The sequence below is a fragment of the Papaver somniferum genome, chromosome 9, assembly GCF_003573695.1.
Source record: "Papaver somniferum cultivar HN1 chromosome 9, ASM357369v1, whole genome shotgun sequence".
Taxonomy (NCBI): domain Eukaryota; kingdom Viridiplantae; phylum Streptophyta; class Magnoliopsida; order Ranunculales; family Papaveraceae; genus Papaver; species Papaver somniferum.
This window is the reverse complement of record NC_039366.1, coordinates 98,134,248-98,153,215: the sequence shown is the minus strand read 5'-3', so window position 1 is coordinate 98,153,215 and position 18,968 is coordinate 98,134,248. Positions and strand designations below refer to the sequence as shown.

The 18,968-nt window shown below is 37.2% G+C and overlaps 2 protein-coding genes across 5 annotated transcripts; one reads left to right on the top strand and one right to left on the bottom strand.

Moving 5' to 3' along the window:
- Positions 1–3,562: 3,562 nt before the first annotated feature.
- On the top strand, positions 3,563–11,567 carry LOC113309539 (protein RRP6-like 2). Of its 3 annotated transcripts, none has more exons than XM_026557971.1 (15): positions 3,563–4,479; positions 5,556–5,711; positions 6,450–6,608; positions 6,695–6,778; positions 6,945–7,024; positions 7,633–7,683; positions 7,789–7,897; positions 8,916–8,998; positions 9,185–9,230; positions 9,453–9,540; positions 9,653–9,831; positions 10,259–10,549; positions 10,650–10,751; positions 10,840–10,878; positions 10,988–11,455. In XM_026557971.1, exons 1-15 carry the CDS (start codon positions 3,805–3,807, stop codon positions 11,006–11,008), a joined length of 2,163 nt encoding a protein of 720 aa, XP_026413756.1. In that variant the 5' UTR covers positions 3,563–3,804; the 3' UTR covers positions 11,009–11,455. The 3 variants fall into 3 exon arrangements, with proteins under 3 accessions (XP_026413756.1, XP_026413754.1, XP_026413755.1); XM_026557970.1 differs by having other exon boundaries at positions 3,565–3,868; positions 4,103–4,479; positions 10,840–11,567; XM_026557969.1 differs by having other exon boundaries at positions 3,564–4,479; positions 10,840–11,567.
- Positions 11,568–13,346: 1,779 nt separating this feature from the next.
- Positions 13,347–16,066, bottom strand: LOC113310833 (small nuclear ribonucleoprotein-associated protein B'-like). Of its 2 annotated transcripts, none has more exons than XM_026559632.1 (2): positions 15,112–16,066; positions 13,347–13,787 (listed from the first exon to the last, which is right to left on the bottom strand). In XM_026559632.1, exon 1 carries the CDS (start codon positions 15,924–15,926, stop codon positions 15,117–15,119), a length of 810 nt encoding a protein of 269 aa, XP_026415417.1. In that variant the 5' UTR covers positions 15,927–16,066; the 3' UTR covers positions 13,347–13,787; positions 15,112–15,116. The 2 variants fall into 2 exon arrangements, with proteins under 2 accessions (XP_026415417.1, XP_026415416.1); XM_026559631.1 differs by having other exon boundaries at positions 13,352–13,742; positions 15,112–16,063.
- Positions 16,067–18,968: the final 2,902 nt, after the last annotated feature.

Sequence of the window (18,968 nt, the reverse complement as noted above, 5' to 3'; positions counted from 1 at the left end):
AGACCGATACTACTTTATCGTAGTTGTGTGATCTGATCTTGCATCTTCTATCATATGAGTACAATCATATTGATTTTCTTGAGATTGATATCTCCGATAGGCAAGATATAAAAAGTAATCACAAACATCTTCGTCTCATCGTTTGTGATTCCGCAACATCTTGTTTCGCTACCATACGATTAAGATTGTTGTGAGGTGATTGATAACTCTAGGTTGTTCTTCGGGAATATAAGACCGAATTATCAATTGGTTTCTGTTCACCTTGATTACTATCAAAAGCGGAACAAAACCTTTTAGGGTTTATCTGTGGGAGACAGATTAATCCTTCGATAGACTTGTCTGTGTGAGACAGATTTGTTTGTCATCAAGTCTTCGACTTTGGGTCGTAGCAACTCTTAGTTGTGGGTGATATCGGCTAAGGGAATTAAGTGTGTAGTATCCTGCTGGGATCAGAGGCTTAGGGAGTACAACTGTACCTTTGATCAGTGGGAGACTGCTTGGGGTTCAACTACAGTACAGTCCGAAGTTATCTTGGAGTAGGCTAGTGTCTGTAGCGGCTTAATACAGTGTATATTCAATCTGTACTAGGTCCAAGGTTTTTTTTTGCATTTGCGGTTTCCTCGTTAACTAAATTTCTGGTGTCTGTGTTATTTCAATTTCCGCATTATATTGTTTTATCTTTATAATTTAAATAATACAGGTTGTGCGTTAGATCATCAATTAGAGTAATCCAACCTTTGGTTGTTGATTGTCATTGATTGATCCTCGGATATTGGTCTTTGGTACCATCCGAGTTATTCCTTGTATTTGATTAGGACTCACTGATTTCTATTAGCTTGAGTAAATCAAAACAAGAGAGCGATATTAACTCCTTGAGATATTTTTACCTAGATTGAGTCTGACTGTCTAGTTGATTCTCTATAAAGTATTTCGGAGTTAGTCCATACAGATTGCTAAGCGAAATATTGGGTGGTGTTGTTAGACCCCCGCTTTTTCAAACTATACGAAGTTGGTTTAGATTTTTTATAGCGGCTTAATTCTGAAAGTATTCAATTCTGGACTTGGTCCCGGGGTTTTTCTGCATTTGCGGTTTCCTCGTTAACAAAATCAAGCCGTGTCTCCGCAATTATAATTGTTTATTATAATTAAAAGTAAAATACACAAACGTTAACTCCGTATTACTTGATAGTGATCCTACAGAGTTTGGTTAAGTCCGAACCTATTATCAAGTAATCACACTTTGATTGTTGTATTGTCTCGATCTCGTATCCATAGATGATCACACAAAGTGTGAATACCGATTCGTTGTATTGTCTCGGCTAAGTCCATATACAATCACTTTTGGTAAGACGTCTTATATGTGAAAAAGTTTAAGATTGTGGTATATTTGGGTACTCTCGTCTTTTCAAAAACTAAAATTTCTACGGGTGGTTAAGAGAGGATCTGAAAGCGTATCTTTGGACTATGTGATAATAAATATCCAAATGGAAATTCTAAATCAAAGTATTACAATTTGAAATGATACTTTTCGCCAATATCCTTTTCTTATTCTTTGCAATAGAATTTTGACTAATATGTTTAAATTTGTATGATTAACCTCGTGATTGAGACAACGATGAGTATCATATTCGACCCAGATCGTTTGTGTGTCGAACAACATGGTCATGTTCAGTTGTATAATTTACAAGGCATGTTATACTTATTTACGTAGTTTGTATTGCTTGAAAGTTTAAAAGTTACGAATACTGATGAGCCAACTAATTGATACCTCGAGTACTAAGATAGTAAATCAGAGCTTTCAGTATATGAAAGGTATATTAAAGTTTAGATTACACCTCTATTATGAGAAGAATTCTACTACCTACGAACAAGTACAGGTTGGTAGGCAAACAAAGAAAGATATCCCTATCCCATCCCGAAGTTGATAAGTTTTTTTTTTTTTTCAAATTCGAGTCGTTTGTATTATCACACGACGGATTTACCACTGCAGTAAATCAAAATTATCACGTGGTCACATAATATTTAAAACTTGTAACTTGATTAGCCAGACCAGACCAGACCAAGCCTAACCAAATGTCTTGGCGGAATTTTGGCAAGTGTCACACCCGCGAATGCACCTTGAAAATTTTATGCGCGACTGTAACGCAACAACAACAACGTGGTTTAGTGAATCAAGCTTCACTCACAATTGTTTCAGCCTTACAAGTTTGTACCAATATAAACAACATCTCACACAATTCTGCAATGGAAGTCTTTCGACCTTCTTATCCTTCCTTTTTCTTATCAAATGCTTACCATAAAGCATTCAAACATTGCGATACATTCACTAACACAATCAGCCAACCAAGAAATTAACCCATTTTATTGCATAAAAGGGAAAATATACAAAATTGCCCGCTTAGGGACTTACACAAACTTGTCCCTCTTGAACCAACCCTTAACCTTCACAAAACTCTCTTAATTTGAGTCTCACAATCCCCTATGTAAGCCTAATGAATTCATATGCCTTTGTACTATTTATACAACAACTTTATTAGCCAAAAATCGTGCACAACACTTGCACACACATATGACAACCATATGTCGCATAGGGCAGTTCCACAACCGACAATAACTATGCCAACTTGGCCAGTTTGTGCTCTAACTCGAGCGCAACCTTCAACACATGTTCCCAAGCAATCTCCTCCACGATTATAAACTCCTCATATAACCGTTTTCCCCTGTCTCGCACTTTTGGCACGCTTGTAAAGCCAATAACCAACTCATAACCATCACTTGAGCCATAACGTGAAACCTTTGAGCATTACTGAACTTGGCCTTCCTCCAATACTCAGCCAACATGGCCCTGTAATCTTTTTGGCCTAATCCTATGCACGACCAACATTGTCATCTTGGCCATTTCTTTAGCTCATTCAGGTTATTCATGCGTCATATGTTTCACTAGGCCAACTTGCTCGACAATATCAATGTTCCTCTTGCATTACTAGCTTGTTTGCACTGTCAAACTTTTTCCAACCTTGAACAAAAGGATAGGCCAACTCTTGGCCTGTCCTACACTCTTGCTTCATACTTGAGTTTGGGCCAACTCAATTCCATGTATATGTCTTAATGCCAACATTGAATATTACATTTGTCCACTTGACCTTATATTGCCTTTCCCTCGATGAAGCTTCATTATGTCGCCCAATAAGCTTCATTATCTGGCCAATGTCTTTACAATGTAGTGTCATCTTTGCACTTCACTTGTCCTGCAGGATCCCGCTATCTTAGCGCTTAACAGTCTATCCAGTATATGTCATCTTGACTAAACACTAACTAGGCCGGTTATGATGTAACGCGCCATCTTGGCGCTTCACTAGCCTGACCGGTCACACCAAGCTACTACTTGCCTCAACAGCTTTCCGATACACCGTAGCAGCTTCTTGCGGACTCTCCTAGTTGGTATGGGCATTCAATTCATGCGTCCAAACCCGATTCTTTCACACCATCACGTGTGATACACATGTTTTAAACCAACCAATCCTTCCTTCTTGTGTGTTGTTATACTTTTACTTGTTTTGCTGCTGCAAATTACTTTATTATTCGTTCCAGGTTTTGCTTTCAACTGTTGTTTTCTTGAAAACTTTAAGAAGCAGCAGGAAATACAAATAAAACGAGACTTAGAAGCGGCAGTTAAACCCTAACCCTAAAAAATTCAAGAAAACAAACACAAAATCTCCAAACCCTAGCTCTCTCTCTTTCTACCCAAACCAACCTTTTCTTTGATTATGATTAGATTGATTGATTGATACAGAAGAAGAAGAGATGGAAAGTGATTCAGAGAAAATCAATAAGCAAAAGGCAGAAGCTTTACAAGCTTTTATTAATGGTCCGTTATCATCTTCTATATCTAAGCTATCTGCTTCTATAAAAGCTATTCCTCATAATGAAGATTTTCATTTTTTTAATAACTTTGAGGAATTTAAAAAACCAGTCAAAGATATGTCTGAGAAATCTAAATCTATGTTGATTGCTATTGGTGATTTGAATTATCCATTAGATAAACCTATTCCGTTTCCTGATGGTTTAGATGAATGTAATGATTGGTTAACTGATGTAACAGATGATATTTACGAAAGATTTGATGTTTCAATTGATGAGTTTAAGAGTATAAGAAATAAGGAAGAGGAAATGGGTAGGAAGATTGTTACTTCTGATGATGGGTTTCAGTTGGTTTGTAGGAGAAACAAGAAAGGAGGAGGAGGGTTTGTTGGTAATGAAGAAGAGAGTAGTAAGAAGTTGAGTTCTCCTTCATTGTCTGTGAAGGTGGCATCAAAAGATAAGAAGACAACTGGGGCAAAACCGAAGGTTCCTTTTCATATACCTACAGTGAAGCGGCCACAAGATGAGTATAATATCATTGTTAACAATATAAACCAGCCATTTGAGCATGTTTGGTTGAGTAGGAGTGAAGATGGCTGCAGGTTTATTCATCCCCTGGTTAGTATATATCTCACTTTCTTTCAACCAGTTTTTGTTTTGTTTTTGTCCTCTTTTCAGGCTATGATTGATTATATTATTGGTAATCAAAAGTTCCGTGCCTTGCCATTTCATTGGTCACAGTCATACTTGCATTATTCTGTTCCGGCTGCTTAAGCATGGAAGATTGGCATTTGCATATATGTTCAAGACGACTGGAGTCGAATATTTAATTAGTGTAAAGGTTTCTGCTTGGTATCTTTCTATATTTATTGTTCATATATAGGCAAGAAGCTTTTGGTTGTAATGTGCTAGGCTAGCAGGCTTTTCTTTTTGCTTGTAAAGCTCATCTCAATTTGTTATGAAGTTCGATAGAAAATGATGTTAGGTTTGTGCATCTCCCATCTTGAGATTGGAGTATTTGGATAATATTTGCTATATTTCTACCAGTGGGGCTTAGGTATATTTCTACCAGAATATGTGGTTGTTTGGATCATGTGCCCTTGATGATAAACATAGTTTTTTAAAGAACGGTAGAGTAAAAGTAATGGGGGCTTGTTTCATTTAGTTATGGATTCCAGGCAAACTGCTTGAAGCAGTTTCATTTAGTTATTGAAATCATATCTATTTATTTTAACTAAGCTTACAAAATGCAATGGCATTAAATGCTTTCCCATAGGCTCAGATAGGCTTGTAATATAAAAGCTTTTCCTTCTAACACAAACGACACGAGTTTCACAGCTGGATATTTCTATTTAGCAGTGGCTAATATTCTATGTTAGAAACTGGATAGGTCTGCTGTTATAAATTGTTGAAGTGGGGCTACTTGTCAGAAAGAAAATCTTCCGTCTTTTTCAATGCCTGCGTTTATTCCCTGTTCTCTTTTGTTGTTCAACACTGATGTACACATTAATCCCACTGCCTCCTGAGAATAACTTAGGGCCCCCTATAAAACAGAATCTATGGAAGTTTATACTGTTTTTCTATTTGCTTTGTCATTAGTATTTTGCATGCTTGGTAATAGGTTTGACAAAAACTTCAGTTTGGTATTTTCTTATTACAAAATTAAGCTGAATATATGGTCTTCTCTCATTCAGGAAAATCTTTCTGTGCTGGATTTTGTTGATAAAAACATCGGTGACACTGAACCCGAAAAACCTCTGCCACTAGAAAGCACTCCATTTACTCTGATAGAGGATGTTAAACAGCTGAAAGAACTGTCTAAGAAGCTGCGTGATGTGAATGAATTTGCGGTAATATTTCTTTTTGTTGTCAACTCTTACTCTCAGTTATTGTCGTGACCCTGCATTTTCAATTTTGGCGGATGTCATAGTCAATTTTGTCGTATGTTTGCTTGTTAGTATCTTATGGTTACCATCTTTACCTGTTTGAGGTAGCAGTAAAATTTTTAAATACTGATTGGGACACTTGACTTAGTTGACCTAGATAAGTTGGTCAAAATTGTTAGCCTTGGGCGACATGTCATGGTAGGTTTTTCTTAAGCAGGGTATCCAAGCCAAAAGCTTTGTGAAGCATAGGTAGTGTTTTATCAGTTGATTGAATAAAGGTATTTGACTAATTTAGATGGTGCAAAAACCAAAAAGCTAACTAGGTCTCGGTACTACAAAACGGTGGATGCTGAAATTATATTTACGCTCCAGATAATTGGGAGCTCACATTTAATAACAATCCCATGCTTTACTTTTTGTTGGTCTCAAATAGGCAGAGTTTCCAGTTACATGTATTGCCTTCTGTTCCTCTTTCTCTAATTTCTACCTACAAGAACCTGAACATTTTGTTTATATAGGAGATGTCTAGATTTTTTCTTTGCCCGCTGAACAGCTATTTTATCTCATTCTATTTGAATCATCCTGAACCAAATATTTCATGATATTGTTGCTATCCCTGCTGTCATTGATTATTTAAAGCTGACTATCTTTTTCTTGTATTAATGCTTGCCGTCGCTCTTCTCTGTTTGTCATGTTGTTTAGGTTGATTTGGAGCATAACCAGTATAGGTCCTTCCAAGGAATGACTTGCTTGATTCAGATTTCTACTAGAACAGAGGATTTTATAGTAGATACATTAAAGCTCCGTGTACATGTTGGTCCATACCTAAGGGAAGTGTTCAAAGACCCCTCTAAGAAAAAGGTGGGATCTCTTATTTTATGAATGGTGATAAGTATATACTACTTCTGAGATGCTTTTGACATTTGACCTTGTGGTTTCCTAATTAGATCATGCATGGGGCTGATCGGGATATACTGTGGCTTCAACGAGATTTTGGCATATATGTTTGCAACTTATTCGACACTGGACAGGTCTTGCCTATAAACCTCTGTACCCGTACCTCACTTGAACCTCTTTACCTCTTTATATGAAGATAAAAAATAAAGTTTTTTCTATCATGTCTCTTATATTATTATGCCTGGAATTGGATTAAGATATGAATTGAAAGTTTCATTCTTTCTGTTTGCAAATGTATAGGCATCAAGGGTGTTGGAGTTAGAGCGGAACAGTTTGGAGTTTCTTCTAAATCACTTTTGTGGTGTAGCTGCGAACAAAGAGTAAATCTTCATCTCTTTCATGTATTTTCTTTATGGGCTCATATTTGTACAATCAGTCCGTTTAAATCCTTATCCTTGCGTATATAGCCTGGGGGTTAATCAGGTCGTTGAAGAGTTTCAGGCCCTTTGGGCTACCAGATATAAGAAATGTCATATGTGAGTCATGTGACAATGGTACTAGTACGAGTGTCAGTACTCGAGATTATTACATGTTGTCTGAAGTGAACTGCATCCTCAAAATGATATAGTGGGAAAACAAAATGAGCGGACTACTGACCATGGAGTAGAAGAAACAAGTGTGATTTTCTTATAAAGTTTGAAAAGAATAGTTCCATTCCTGTTTTCAGTTTTCTTTAGGTTTTGTGAGATCCTTACGCATAGCAAAGGCTGCAGTGCTCACTGCTGTTTTCATCAGTACCTATATGTCTCAACACATCAATATCTCAAGAAAATGCAGTACCCTTGCTACACACTATTTATGGTCATGCTTTAACACTTAAATCTGGTTGTGAGTATGTTTTAGAAGCTTAGAATGTGCCAGTTGTCATATAAAGTTACTTTCCTCAATATCTTTGATATTCCGTGATGATTGCGAAAAATTTATGCAGATACCAGAATGCAGAATGGAGACTCAGGCCTCTTCCTGATGAGATGGTTAGGTAATAAATCTTTGCTTTCTGATTTCTTATTACTGTTTCTTTTTTGCATTCGCTCGTTGGTTCGGGGTTAATGTTCATCCTCTTGTCACCATCTCTCATTAACAGATATGCCAGAGAGGATACACATTATCTGTTGCATATTTTCGACATTATGAAAGGCATGTTGCTTTCAGCATCTACCAGCTCTGAAAATGGTGAAGATCTTCTGTTAGAGGTATGGTCCTTATATGCACTTCTAAGGTTCATACACAGTTAGGCAAGTGAAAAAGCATATCTTTAATTCAGTTACTTTCAGTTGTAAATTAGGAATGAGTTCAAATGTGACTACCACATAATATTTTAGTGCTCGTAGTCGTCTTTAGATTTCTACTATTATGGCCTCATTACGTTCTTCCTACTTTGTAGTTGCTGATTGTAGTTGTACCACATGGCTTTGCTGTTAGGTACACTTCTTATGGATTCTTGGCTTTTCAGGTGTACACTATGGCCTTTTCCCTTAAGATGGTGAATTACCTGTAGGTTATATAGGCTTATACAATTCGGTGTAGTTGTTTGTTTACTCCTTATATAAGTCTCCTATAAGTACGCTGCATGTTTCTATACCACTTTTCTTGAAAGCAAAACCAGTTCTCTGCTGAGCTGCTTTTTGCCGATAGAACAAGCTAGGTTTATGCTAAGGGATGATATACAATACGTTCTTAGAAAGGCATTAGCTTTTTTATGTCCTTTTGCGGCCATTCTGTCCCCTACCAGCTGCATGTGTAGTGTATTATTATTGCATGGGTACATTGGAAATTGTCCTGCCAATCAGTATTAGGTTTCTTGCTCAACCTTTTCACCTAAACCTTCAATTAGACCTAGTCTACGATGTTTACAACTTTCACGTCAGTTGGAGCCAAGTCGAATGTAGTATGTAAAAGTAGAAGTTTCAGCATCAACTTGCTCCTTGTTATTCGAAAAGAGTAAGTTTTTGTTTCTTGAGCCATTATGCTCAAAGCTATTGGATGCATTTGTTTTGTATAGTTGGTGCAAAATGTATTTTATGCATTTGAAATATGCTACATATATAATATAATGTTTTTAGTGGGTGTGCTAGTGTTTCCTTTCCACTCTGCTTTTTCTTTCCCCTTTAATATATATATCAACCAGTTGTTTCTGCCTGTTCCTGCCATCCCTCGCAGAGTTAGAATGCGATAAGTGTACACTGACCAAGCTTTTATATTTTCTTACAGGTCTACAACCGAAGTTGTGCCATATGCATGCAACTTTACGAAAAGGAGCTGTTGACCGACACATCGTATCTCTACATCTATGGGTATGTTTCTTACTGCTTACATACTTGCTTAAATAGCCTAGTAATAAATGGAAATTATACACGAAGATATTAATGATTGAATCTGAACCACCTCTGCGTTAAGTGGTAAATTCTTTAGTTTGCTTACTTTGTGCAGAAAAGTATTTTGCAAGTAGCTAATTTCCATTTCCATTGCCTTCGTAACAGTTTACAAGATGCTGATTTGAACTCTCAGCAGCTTGCTATTGTTGCTGTAAGTTGTATCTTCTCTTTAACTTCATCCTGTGAAATTTAGAATGATAGAATATGGAATCAGTTTGAAATCGAGAAAAAGCAGGTCTGACAAAAATCAATCTGGTGGCTGACGGATGCATTTCGCTGCCTCCTCAAAAAATAGATGCCACATGTTGGTTCTTAATTATCTTATTAGTTGTCTTCTTCGATTTACATGCGGAAGTGCTAAAATGTGTTGCAGGGGCTTTGTGAATGGAGAGATGCTGTTGCCCGTATGGAGGATGAAAGCACTGGCTTTATATTGCCAAACAAAGCACTAATAGAAATTGGTATTTTACATCCTCCGTAACACGTCTCCCGATTTTCAGTTATTATATTTTGACTCTTAACTTCAAATATGGTTAACTTATTTCCAACCTTTCTATATTTTCAAACAAAAAGCCAGGCAGAAGCCTGACAGTGCTAGTAAGTTGCGCCGACTAGTGAAGTCAAAGCATCCATATATTGAGCACAATCTTGGAACTGTAGTTGCCATTATAAAAAATGCCTTACAAAATGCTCCAGCTTTCGAAATCGCTGCTGAACAACTGAAGGAACAAGTGAAGGAACGTGCATTAACGGTAATATAATTCGCGCACTCAATCAAGTTCAACCAATTAGCATATGGCCCCCCTGCGGCCCTGCCTTTATTTCTTTCTTATTTGTTCCTGTTTTATTTCTGTGGGACGGCAGAAATTTGTTCACTTAGATCTTTCAGTCGCCAATCATATTGGCTAAACCTTAGAGCCTACTGTGAATATGCATTAGACATAGAAGTAAGATCCTACTATGATGCGACGTGAAGGACCTTATGATGCTTCTATATTAGACCAGAACCAGTTCAATAGGTGGTTTAGTCTATTATTAGAGAGTCTGAAGTTTTGGTGTATGCTCATTTGTTTTATTTGGTTGAGTCTGTGGAACCTTAGCTCTCAAGGATTTTGCTGAGCTCAAGTTCCATAATTCCCACTAGAAAGTGTGTTTATATGATTTGGTTTGGATATGTAGGCATCCAAGCAACATACAGAAGTAGTTCCTGACGAATTTGAAGCCTCGCCTACTTCAGAGGATCGTACAGAGATGGAGGAGTCCCCCCCTGCTCATCCAGAAATGATTAACACTGACGTTAGCAACAGTGTGAACAGTAGCGTTTTACGTGACAAGCAAGTGGCTGCAGAACTCAACAATGGTAATAATACTTTGCATGGAGTGTCCGTGGAACAGAGTTCTCGTGGAATTGGAGATGGAAAGAAAGAAGAGAATACTGGAACAGGCTCTTGCTTATTTCCCACAAAGGCTGTAAGTTACTCTTATATATGTAAAATATATCAATTGTCTTGTTGTTGGCTTTGTTTTCTTTTTCTGTCTGGATTATTGAGTGAATATCTGTCATTTGCAGGTTCCAGAGGTGACCGTTCAAGTGTTAAAGAAGCCAAATCGTGCTTTTGGGGCATTGTTTGGTAACTCGGGTTCAAAGAGAAAACTTGATCCAAATTCTAAGGTGAGTTGCTCTACTTTTAGGGAGGATGCGGAAAAACCTTGCTTTCTTATGTTGCTCTAGTAACCTGTCAAAACCTCTTCCGTTTCAGGATAAGGCTCAGATGAAGGTTGAACAGATCAAATCATCGGTAACTCTTCCTTTTCACTCATTCATGGGCAATGACCAGTCAAAACCTCTTGTAGAAGTGAGAACTAAATCCTCTGATTTCTCCCTGCCTGATGAACAAATTCCTCCAGGGGATGAGGTTGCAAAAGTAGATGATATAATTCCATTGGAGAGTGATCAGGGAATAAATGGCGATGGTGCCGAGTCTGAATCGGATAAAGATGAACAACCCATGTCTCTCTCTGAATTATCCTCCAACTTTAAGAAATGTTTTCAGCCGAAACAAGAACTAAGAAGAAACAAGGTTGAGAAATCTCAAGAGTCTGAGGAAGTAAGTTTGAATTTTGAGCCTTTCAATTATGAAGCAGCTAGGGAACATCAAAAATTCGGGAAAGATCAAGAAGAAAAGCAGGAAGCAGAGGAGGGCGATGAACAAGGACCTAAAAGTCCGAAAGAGTCCAAGGGGAGGCGCAAGAAACCAGTTTTCACCCGACTACCTACAGAAGAAGAGGCCAAGGCATTTCAGCAGCAGGCCAGAAGGCGTCAAGCTTTTCCACAGAGTGGGAACCGAAGTTCAACCTTTCGTTCTTAGTTTCTAAATTTATGTCTCCAGTCTCTTTAACAATCTGAAAAGAAATTTTTTTAAAACAAGATTATAATACATGTTCAACGTTCTCTTTACAGACGACTCCAAAATAGAACATTTTTATATTTTTCGTGCCTTCTAAGGTTCATTTTCAAAACTTCATAAAGTCTGGAAAGATGGTATCAGGCCAACTAAGATTTTAGGCAGCCAACCCACTTTGTTGTATGAGAACGTTTTTTTTGTGTATGCTTCATCCTAATGAAGCTAGTTGTTTATATTGGGTCTGGGAGTGAAAATGGAGGAGCGGCCATGGGCCGTGGCGCATGGCAATGCGCCAAAACCACATCTCTCTTCATTTTTAAGAACGATTTTTTGGGGACCACGGTTTTGTTTGGGGACCATGGTTTTATTTTGGGTAAAGACATTAGAAGTAAATCTAGATCACCTCATATCTAGATATTTATATTAATACCTAAATTACACTCCTGATTAATTTTGGGTGATGATTAGCTAGTGTTAATAATAGTTAGTGTAATGATTAGTGAGATTATTAAGTTAAAGATAATTAGTGAGATTAAAAAATCAGATGAGTTTTTTTTTTTTTTAAAGAAGTAGAATTATTGAGAGAGTAAAGTTAGAGAAGATGAAGAAGGAAAACATGAAAAACGATGGATTTTACCAACCACAACCGGAGGAAGGGTATTTGGGTACCCAGGTATGCTTCAAACTTTGATAATGTTGGTTGAATTGCTCCAAACTTTCAAAAAAATGAATTTTTTTATGTAAATTTGGGCCAGTTCGGTTAACCATATGTCAACAACATGTAACCGAACACACCTGAAAGTGTAGTTCGGTTACGTTTTCCAAACACGCAGGTTACCGAACTCGCTCGTTAATGGAGGGTTTGGTCGTACAATGCAATGTTCGGTTACCTAGGATAAAATGGTAGGTAACCGAACTTTGAACTTGACAATTTATTTGAGTACATCTTGTGTGTTCGGTTAGTTCGCAAACTTCAACGCAACCAAGTTCCCAACCGAACTTCAGGTTAAAAGTAACCTAGTATTAGAAGTTCGGTTGGTTCGCAAACTTCAACATATTTTGCGAATCAACCGAACTGGGCTTATAGGTAGAGTTCGGTTACAAAGAAAACTTAATAATTTTGCGAACGAACCGAACTTATGGACTTGTATTGTTTAATACAAGGAGTTCGGTTAAAAGTATTTTTTTTTTTGCGAATCAACCAAACTTTGAGTTCGGTTAAGAAAAAAATAATTTGTGATAACCGAACTTTTTACTGAAAAAAAAAACACCATTAAACCTCTTTGCAACTTCCATTTTCAACTCATTTTGATGATTAGTTCTCATTTATTCAACCAAAAACGAATGACAAGTAATGGGTTTGTGAAAATATCTTTGTTAATGTTTTAAATTAATCTATATATATAGTGGTGGTGGTAATCGGAGGTGGTGGTGGTAATCGGTGGTTGTTGGTGGTGATAATTGGAGGTGGTGGTGGTGGTAATCAGAAGTAGTGGTAATCGATGGTTGGTGATGGGTGGTGGTGGTGGTAATCGGTGGTTGGTGGTGATAATCAACGGTGGTGGGAGGTGGTGGTTATATATATATATATAGAAAGAGAGGTGGTTATTGTGTTGGTTATAAATTAAATTAGGTTAAGGGTAGGTTAATCATTTCAATGATCTAGGACACCCCTTATAACTATAGGGAAGGTGGCCATGGTCCCCCAAAAAGACCATGGTCCCTAAAAAATCATTCATTTTTAATGTAATGTCGAGTCCGACTAAGATTACTGTCGCGTTAAAGTCAGTTGCTAACTGAGAACCGAGATTTCTCATCACAATTATAATCCAGTAACAACTGCAGGATATATTCACTACAGCTAGCCTTATAGATATACCATCCAGTAACATAAGATGGTATAGATGATTAGAATTTCATCTCAGGACACGCTTAATGTAGTTGACAGCAAAAGATAAACCAGGAATCACATCAATACAGCAATACTACAAAAAGACTAGATTGATAACTACGTTCTTAATCACCTCTCTTCCTCTAAAGAGATAATATAACACATTACTGAAAGCTCTGAAAAGTAATAATAACAACAATCAAGGAAACTGTGTTTTGAACCAGATCTTAAATTCAGTTCTAAGTTTGACATATGACCAACAAATCCTCCACCAAGATATGTAGTAAGAAATTCGTGTCCGAGAAATGAATATTAAGCCGCCATATGACCAGATGAGCTCAAACTAATCTCCTCTATACCAGAACTCCTGCACAAGCAAGATTCAGTACGTTAATGCTGAGGAGATATAATCCTGCACGAAAAACAAATAACTACACACTTTCAGGGTACAGTTTTCTGTAATCCTTATAGATGTTTTCTGTGAGCAAAAGAACTAAAGAACTACTCCACCTTCCTTTCCTAGATCTAATCTTTGCATTACAGTTGTTTATTGTTTACAAAAAGTTATGCAAGTAATAAATCTGGTGCTGAGCAAAATGAAAAATAGTCATGCTCAAGAGGGTGAAAAGCATTAAATCTTCTGCAGGACTCTAAGTAAAAAGCTTCCTGAAATGATAGACACGTAATCCCAGACATTATAATTATAATACCCTACAAGTCCACTGCAACCAATCATCTTGGAGATATCTTAACATGGGATCTCAAACACGTTGCTTTTCTTTAGAAGCATTAGTATTATGGCATATGGATATCCGATTAACATCAGGAAGCTCTAAATGGCATTTCAGATAGGTGATATTTACTGTCTACTAGGTCTGTGACGCGTGCAAAATAAGATGTAACACGTGCAAAATTACATATTAATTCAGAAACAAAGAGTTTACAATCGCATCAACTAATCTTTTACAAAGTGAATCATTATCAAAAACTATTGATACTAATGTACCATGTGAATGATTCAATCAGATATATCAAGGCAGAAACTTAGTGGACAGTCGAGAGAAAAAACAAAATCATTGATAGAAGATGACAAGATTGATACAAAAGTTTCGTCATTGGATATTCTTTTGAAGAGTTTGTCCTTGCTACTACGTTACTAGATAATGACGTGGATGGAATTGGGGCAAATCGTCTAAGCTCAAGAAAAGCATCCACCAAAGCACATATTCAGCACATTTTGAAACTAGTATTTAGACTAGGGATTACATATTTATTACAATACTGAGTGTTGGCTGGTTACTGAGAGATGTTCAACATTAACTACTTTCTCCACCACACCCACACACTATTCATTTACTGACAAATCGCACCTCTAATTGGTAAATAACCGATTTCTCAGCTGAAGTGGGAAATAAGACAGTTGAAGACTCAGAGATCATCCCGTGAAACACGATTAGTCGTGTGGGTTAGCTAGATTCATAGTTTGTACTAAGATGCTATCGGTAGATACTGACACTCCTAATTCAACAGCACCTGATCCAAAAGCAATGTAATCTCTATATAGATAACTGAAGCCTCTTTCCAGATCAATAAAAGATTGACAACCACATGATCATTAATAAGAAATAAACAGCAGAACATGATAAAGAAAATTTAAAGCAGATAAAAACTAGCACAATTTTAATATTAGAACACTAAGAAGTCCCAATTTCAACAATATGGCAGAAAAGGCAAACCTAAATCATTGCTGCTGATTTTGTTGTTGTTGATTAGGGGGTGGTGGTGGCATTCCAGGACGTGGGGGGCCGAAAACAGGAATAGCACCACCAGGTGGAGGAGGCATTCCAGGTCTGGGAGGTCCCTGCATTCCAGGACGAGGTGGTGGTGGTGGTCCTCTCATCATGCCAGGAGGAGGAACCATGGGTCTCTGTCCATACTGTGGTGGAGGCATTCCAAACTGTGGTGGAGGACCACCAGGTCTTCCAGGAAACTGGCCTTGCATAGGTGGTGGAGGACCTCTCTGCATCTGTTGTGGTGGTTGTCCAGGGTATCCAGGTGGACGAATGACTGGTGGGTAATTCATAGGTGGAGCTGAAAGCTGTGGTGGTCGATTAATCTGAGGTTGCATCATACCAGGTGCTGGTCCACCAACACCGCGAACAGGTCCAGATAAACCAGGTTGAGCTTGAACAAGAGGAGCAGTAGGTATACCACGACCAGCAGCACGACCTAAACCAGGACCAACCATAGCAGCAGCACCAGCAGCTTTAGCCCTAGATTCTTCAGGTGGTGGCGGACCTTCAACAGTCATTGAAACAACTTCTTCACCGCGAAGAAGAAGTAACCCTAAAGTTCTTCTTTCTTCTCTTTCTTCGTTTTTCTTACCTTTAACTGGTGGAAGCTTACGAAACTCTTCACAATCACCGAGTACAAGATTCATGTGTCTATCAAAAGCCATGAACTTACCTACTAGTTGACGACCATCTTGGATTGTTACTCTCATTCTGTAGTTGATATACTGAAGCATCTTTGAACTCTTCGACATCGACATCTTTGTCGATTTTTTTTCAAAACCCTAAATCGCAGTTGTTGATGGTTTTCTCAGTCTTTGTCGATTTTTTTTCAAAACCCTAAATCGCGGTTGTTGATGGTTTTCTCGGTGGAGATGAAATAGACTTAGATTTATATGAGGACGATGGAGAAGAGATCTGGACAGGAAAAGGAAGCCGTCTTATGGACTAGGCCAGCTAGGCTGTTGCCTAGAGCCTCAATTTGTTGAGGCCCAAAAAATTTAATTCTTTTTTTTTTTTTTAATTTTATCATGTTCAGCCTTGTTTGGTAAAATTTATGATTAAGATAATCATAAATAGATAAATAATTTTAGTATAATCATTTTTATAATAAATTTTCTCAAACATCTTTATCGAATAGTTGATTATCTTTGAAAAATGCTCTCAAAAACGAGAAGAAAAAACAATGATCTAGAATTTTTTCTAAGTCCCTTATTGTTTTTTTAACTCTCTCTTGATAGTTTAGAGAAAATAAGAAGAAAAAACTCAATTCAATTTTCTTTAACAAAATAATTGATTATAATAATTTTTAAAGCAACTTTTTTCTGTTTCTGAAAATAATAGATTTTTTCAATTATATTAAAATAATCAATTATTATAATGGTTACCAAACACATACATAATCCATTATAATCTGTATAATGGATTATGGGCTGATAATCCATTATAATAATGGTTACCAAACAACCCCTACAAGTAGTGTTGGGACATAGTGTCTACCAGTATTCTTGTTGATAGTCATACTTTCTAGCTAGTTGTTATTGAAAGCCGCTTGTTTTGTAATTAGCGCTTACTAGTTTCCAATTTCATTTAGTCATTATTTTTATTTTTTACACTTTTATATAAGAACATTAGAACTAATTATATGCAATTCTCTTTAAACTAATTTAAGTATCTCCTTCCCAATAAGTCCATTTAAAATATGAGAGACTCAAAATATGATGAATACCATTGGCAGAAGATCATATTTTAACAAAGTCTCACCATTTTCTAAAACATATTTTATTATTTAAACTAAAAGGAATACGTTACCCTCACACCCATGGAGTCATCAATTACATATTGTCTTAAAAAGCGCGTATTTATATATATTCTCTAAAGGTGGTTTCAATGAATTCATGCTGGCTTCTGATTACTGCCCGATTTGATAGTATACCCGCCTCCAAGTTGGTCTCTCTATAGATGTAGTGCATTGTATGATGCTGAATGGAATGCAATAGGTCTCTAATTTGATCATATGCCATAGACACCATTGTGTCTTGATCCTTCTGGTGTTGAAATTGACTAGGTTTTGTGAGTCACATTTTTGTCTATTGTATATTTTTGTTCTAACCACCTGTATCGGCACTAAAACAATGGTTATTCCAGAGGTTGTGACATTGCTACGACCGTGGTAGTTGAGCAGTTCCTGCAGAAAATTCTCACTAATAGTTTGATGTTAAAATTATTAAAAAAAAGTATATACAACAAAAGTTATCAAAATTAGAAAAGACCAACACGTCTAGTATCAATTATTTGATATCAAGATCGTTTTCTTCCAACTGAACAAAGATTACGAAACTTGGTCATCCATTTAGATCAAAAGTACTTTGTGATGCGTATCAAAGCAATTAAGAGGAACTAGAAAAATGCAGTTTTTGTGTTTATCTGATTTATTTTCATGGTTAGAGATAAACTTTATGCTATTAACGAGTTTTTAGTAAATAAGAGATCAATCCATCAAGAATTGGATGAATCGGTTATTTTAATTGAGATTGAAATTTAGGGCTTGTTTTTGATGAGGATACCATCGTAGGAAAAACTCGAGGATCGAACCAGGAAAATGCATGTCCATTTACCTTTGCAAGCATGCTTCACAAGCATGTTACCTTAAGTGTATTTTCAGACTTAACTTCTCATGGTTCTAACTTATCATTGTTCGGCGAAAGGTGTAATGCCTTAAAAGCTGGTGCTGATGCATCTTGGTATGCATCATTAACTTCGTAGTATCGTCCAGGAATATGTATGCCTTGGACTTGAGCATAGACCATTGCAAGCTTATTTCCGCTTTCTTACTTCCCTTTGGCATTGAGCAGAAAGCATCCATTGGTCTTGCTCAAGCCAAGGGTGTATCAATCAGGCTCATGAGCATCCAAGTAATGTTACTACCCCTACCAAGCATGGAAACAATCATCTGTTGCATCGCAAAACCGAGCCAGGCGATAAGAATTACCAAACTATCGCAACTACATTCCTAGTTAGATGATATGATCGACAAAATGTTGGACCACTAATGTTGCAACTAATTGCGGCTGCCAACGTATGAAGTACGAATTGTAACTCATAAGTATTCGGGACAAGAAACTAAAGCCAACTCGTATTGAAAGGCAAAAGTCCAAGCATAACCTAGTCCGCTTAGGCCAAATGGTCTTTTGTAAATGATAAGCAAGAATATGCATAATTGTCATTTTCTTCGTTTTGCACCGTGGTGGTGAATCCTTTGTTTCTCAACACCGCAACAATGATGCCAAAGCATCAAAAAGATCTCTCGAGTAAGTAAAGCGTCATAATGATGCTTTCGCATCATATAGGCTTTACCGTCTAAGCTTTGAATCTTACTAGTGCATCTATGTTATATGCACCTTCAACCAACTACCCATCCCTATATATATGTCTTATTGACATTTTTACAACTAAAACTTGGGGACCAGTGGACATGCTTGCTTCACTATTCATGGTTGTTTTGCTAAGCATCCCGAGTAATGCGCCATGGTGGTGCAAAATCCAGTTTTGGCGCAACGACCAACTTGAATGATACGCTAGGTGCAACATTGCTCTCGGCCAGTCACCCACTGGAGTGATGTGACATGGTGGTACAACATTTTCCTCTGGAAGCAACCACTAACGTGATACACCATGATAATGTGATATTAGCTCTTGGCCAGTGTAACCTGCATAATGCATCATGATGAAGCGGCCAATGTTCCTCTTAGCACGCAACATTATCTTGAGATAACGTTTCATCTCATTCAAATAACGCACCT

Coding starts and splice junctions, on each gene's coding strand:
- LOC113309539 (XM_026557969.1), top strand. CDS start 3,805: ATGGAAAGTGATTCAGAGAAAATCAATAAGCAAAAGGCAGAAGCTTTA. Junction 9,541..9,652: donor CAAAGCACTAATAGAAATTG/GTATTTTACATC, acceptor TCAAACAAAAAG/CCAGGCAGAAGCCTGACAGT. Junction 10,752..10,839: donor AACTTGATCCAAATTCTAAG/GTGAGTTGCTCT, acceptor CTTCCGTTTCAG/GATAAGGCTCAGATGAAGGT.
- LOC113310833 (XM_026559632.1), bottom strand. CDS start 15,926: ATGTCGATGTCGAAGAGTTCAAAGATGCTTCAGTATATCAACTACAGA.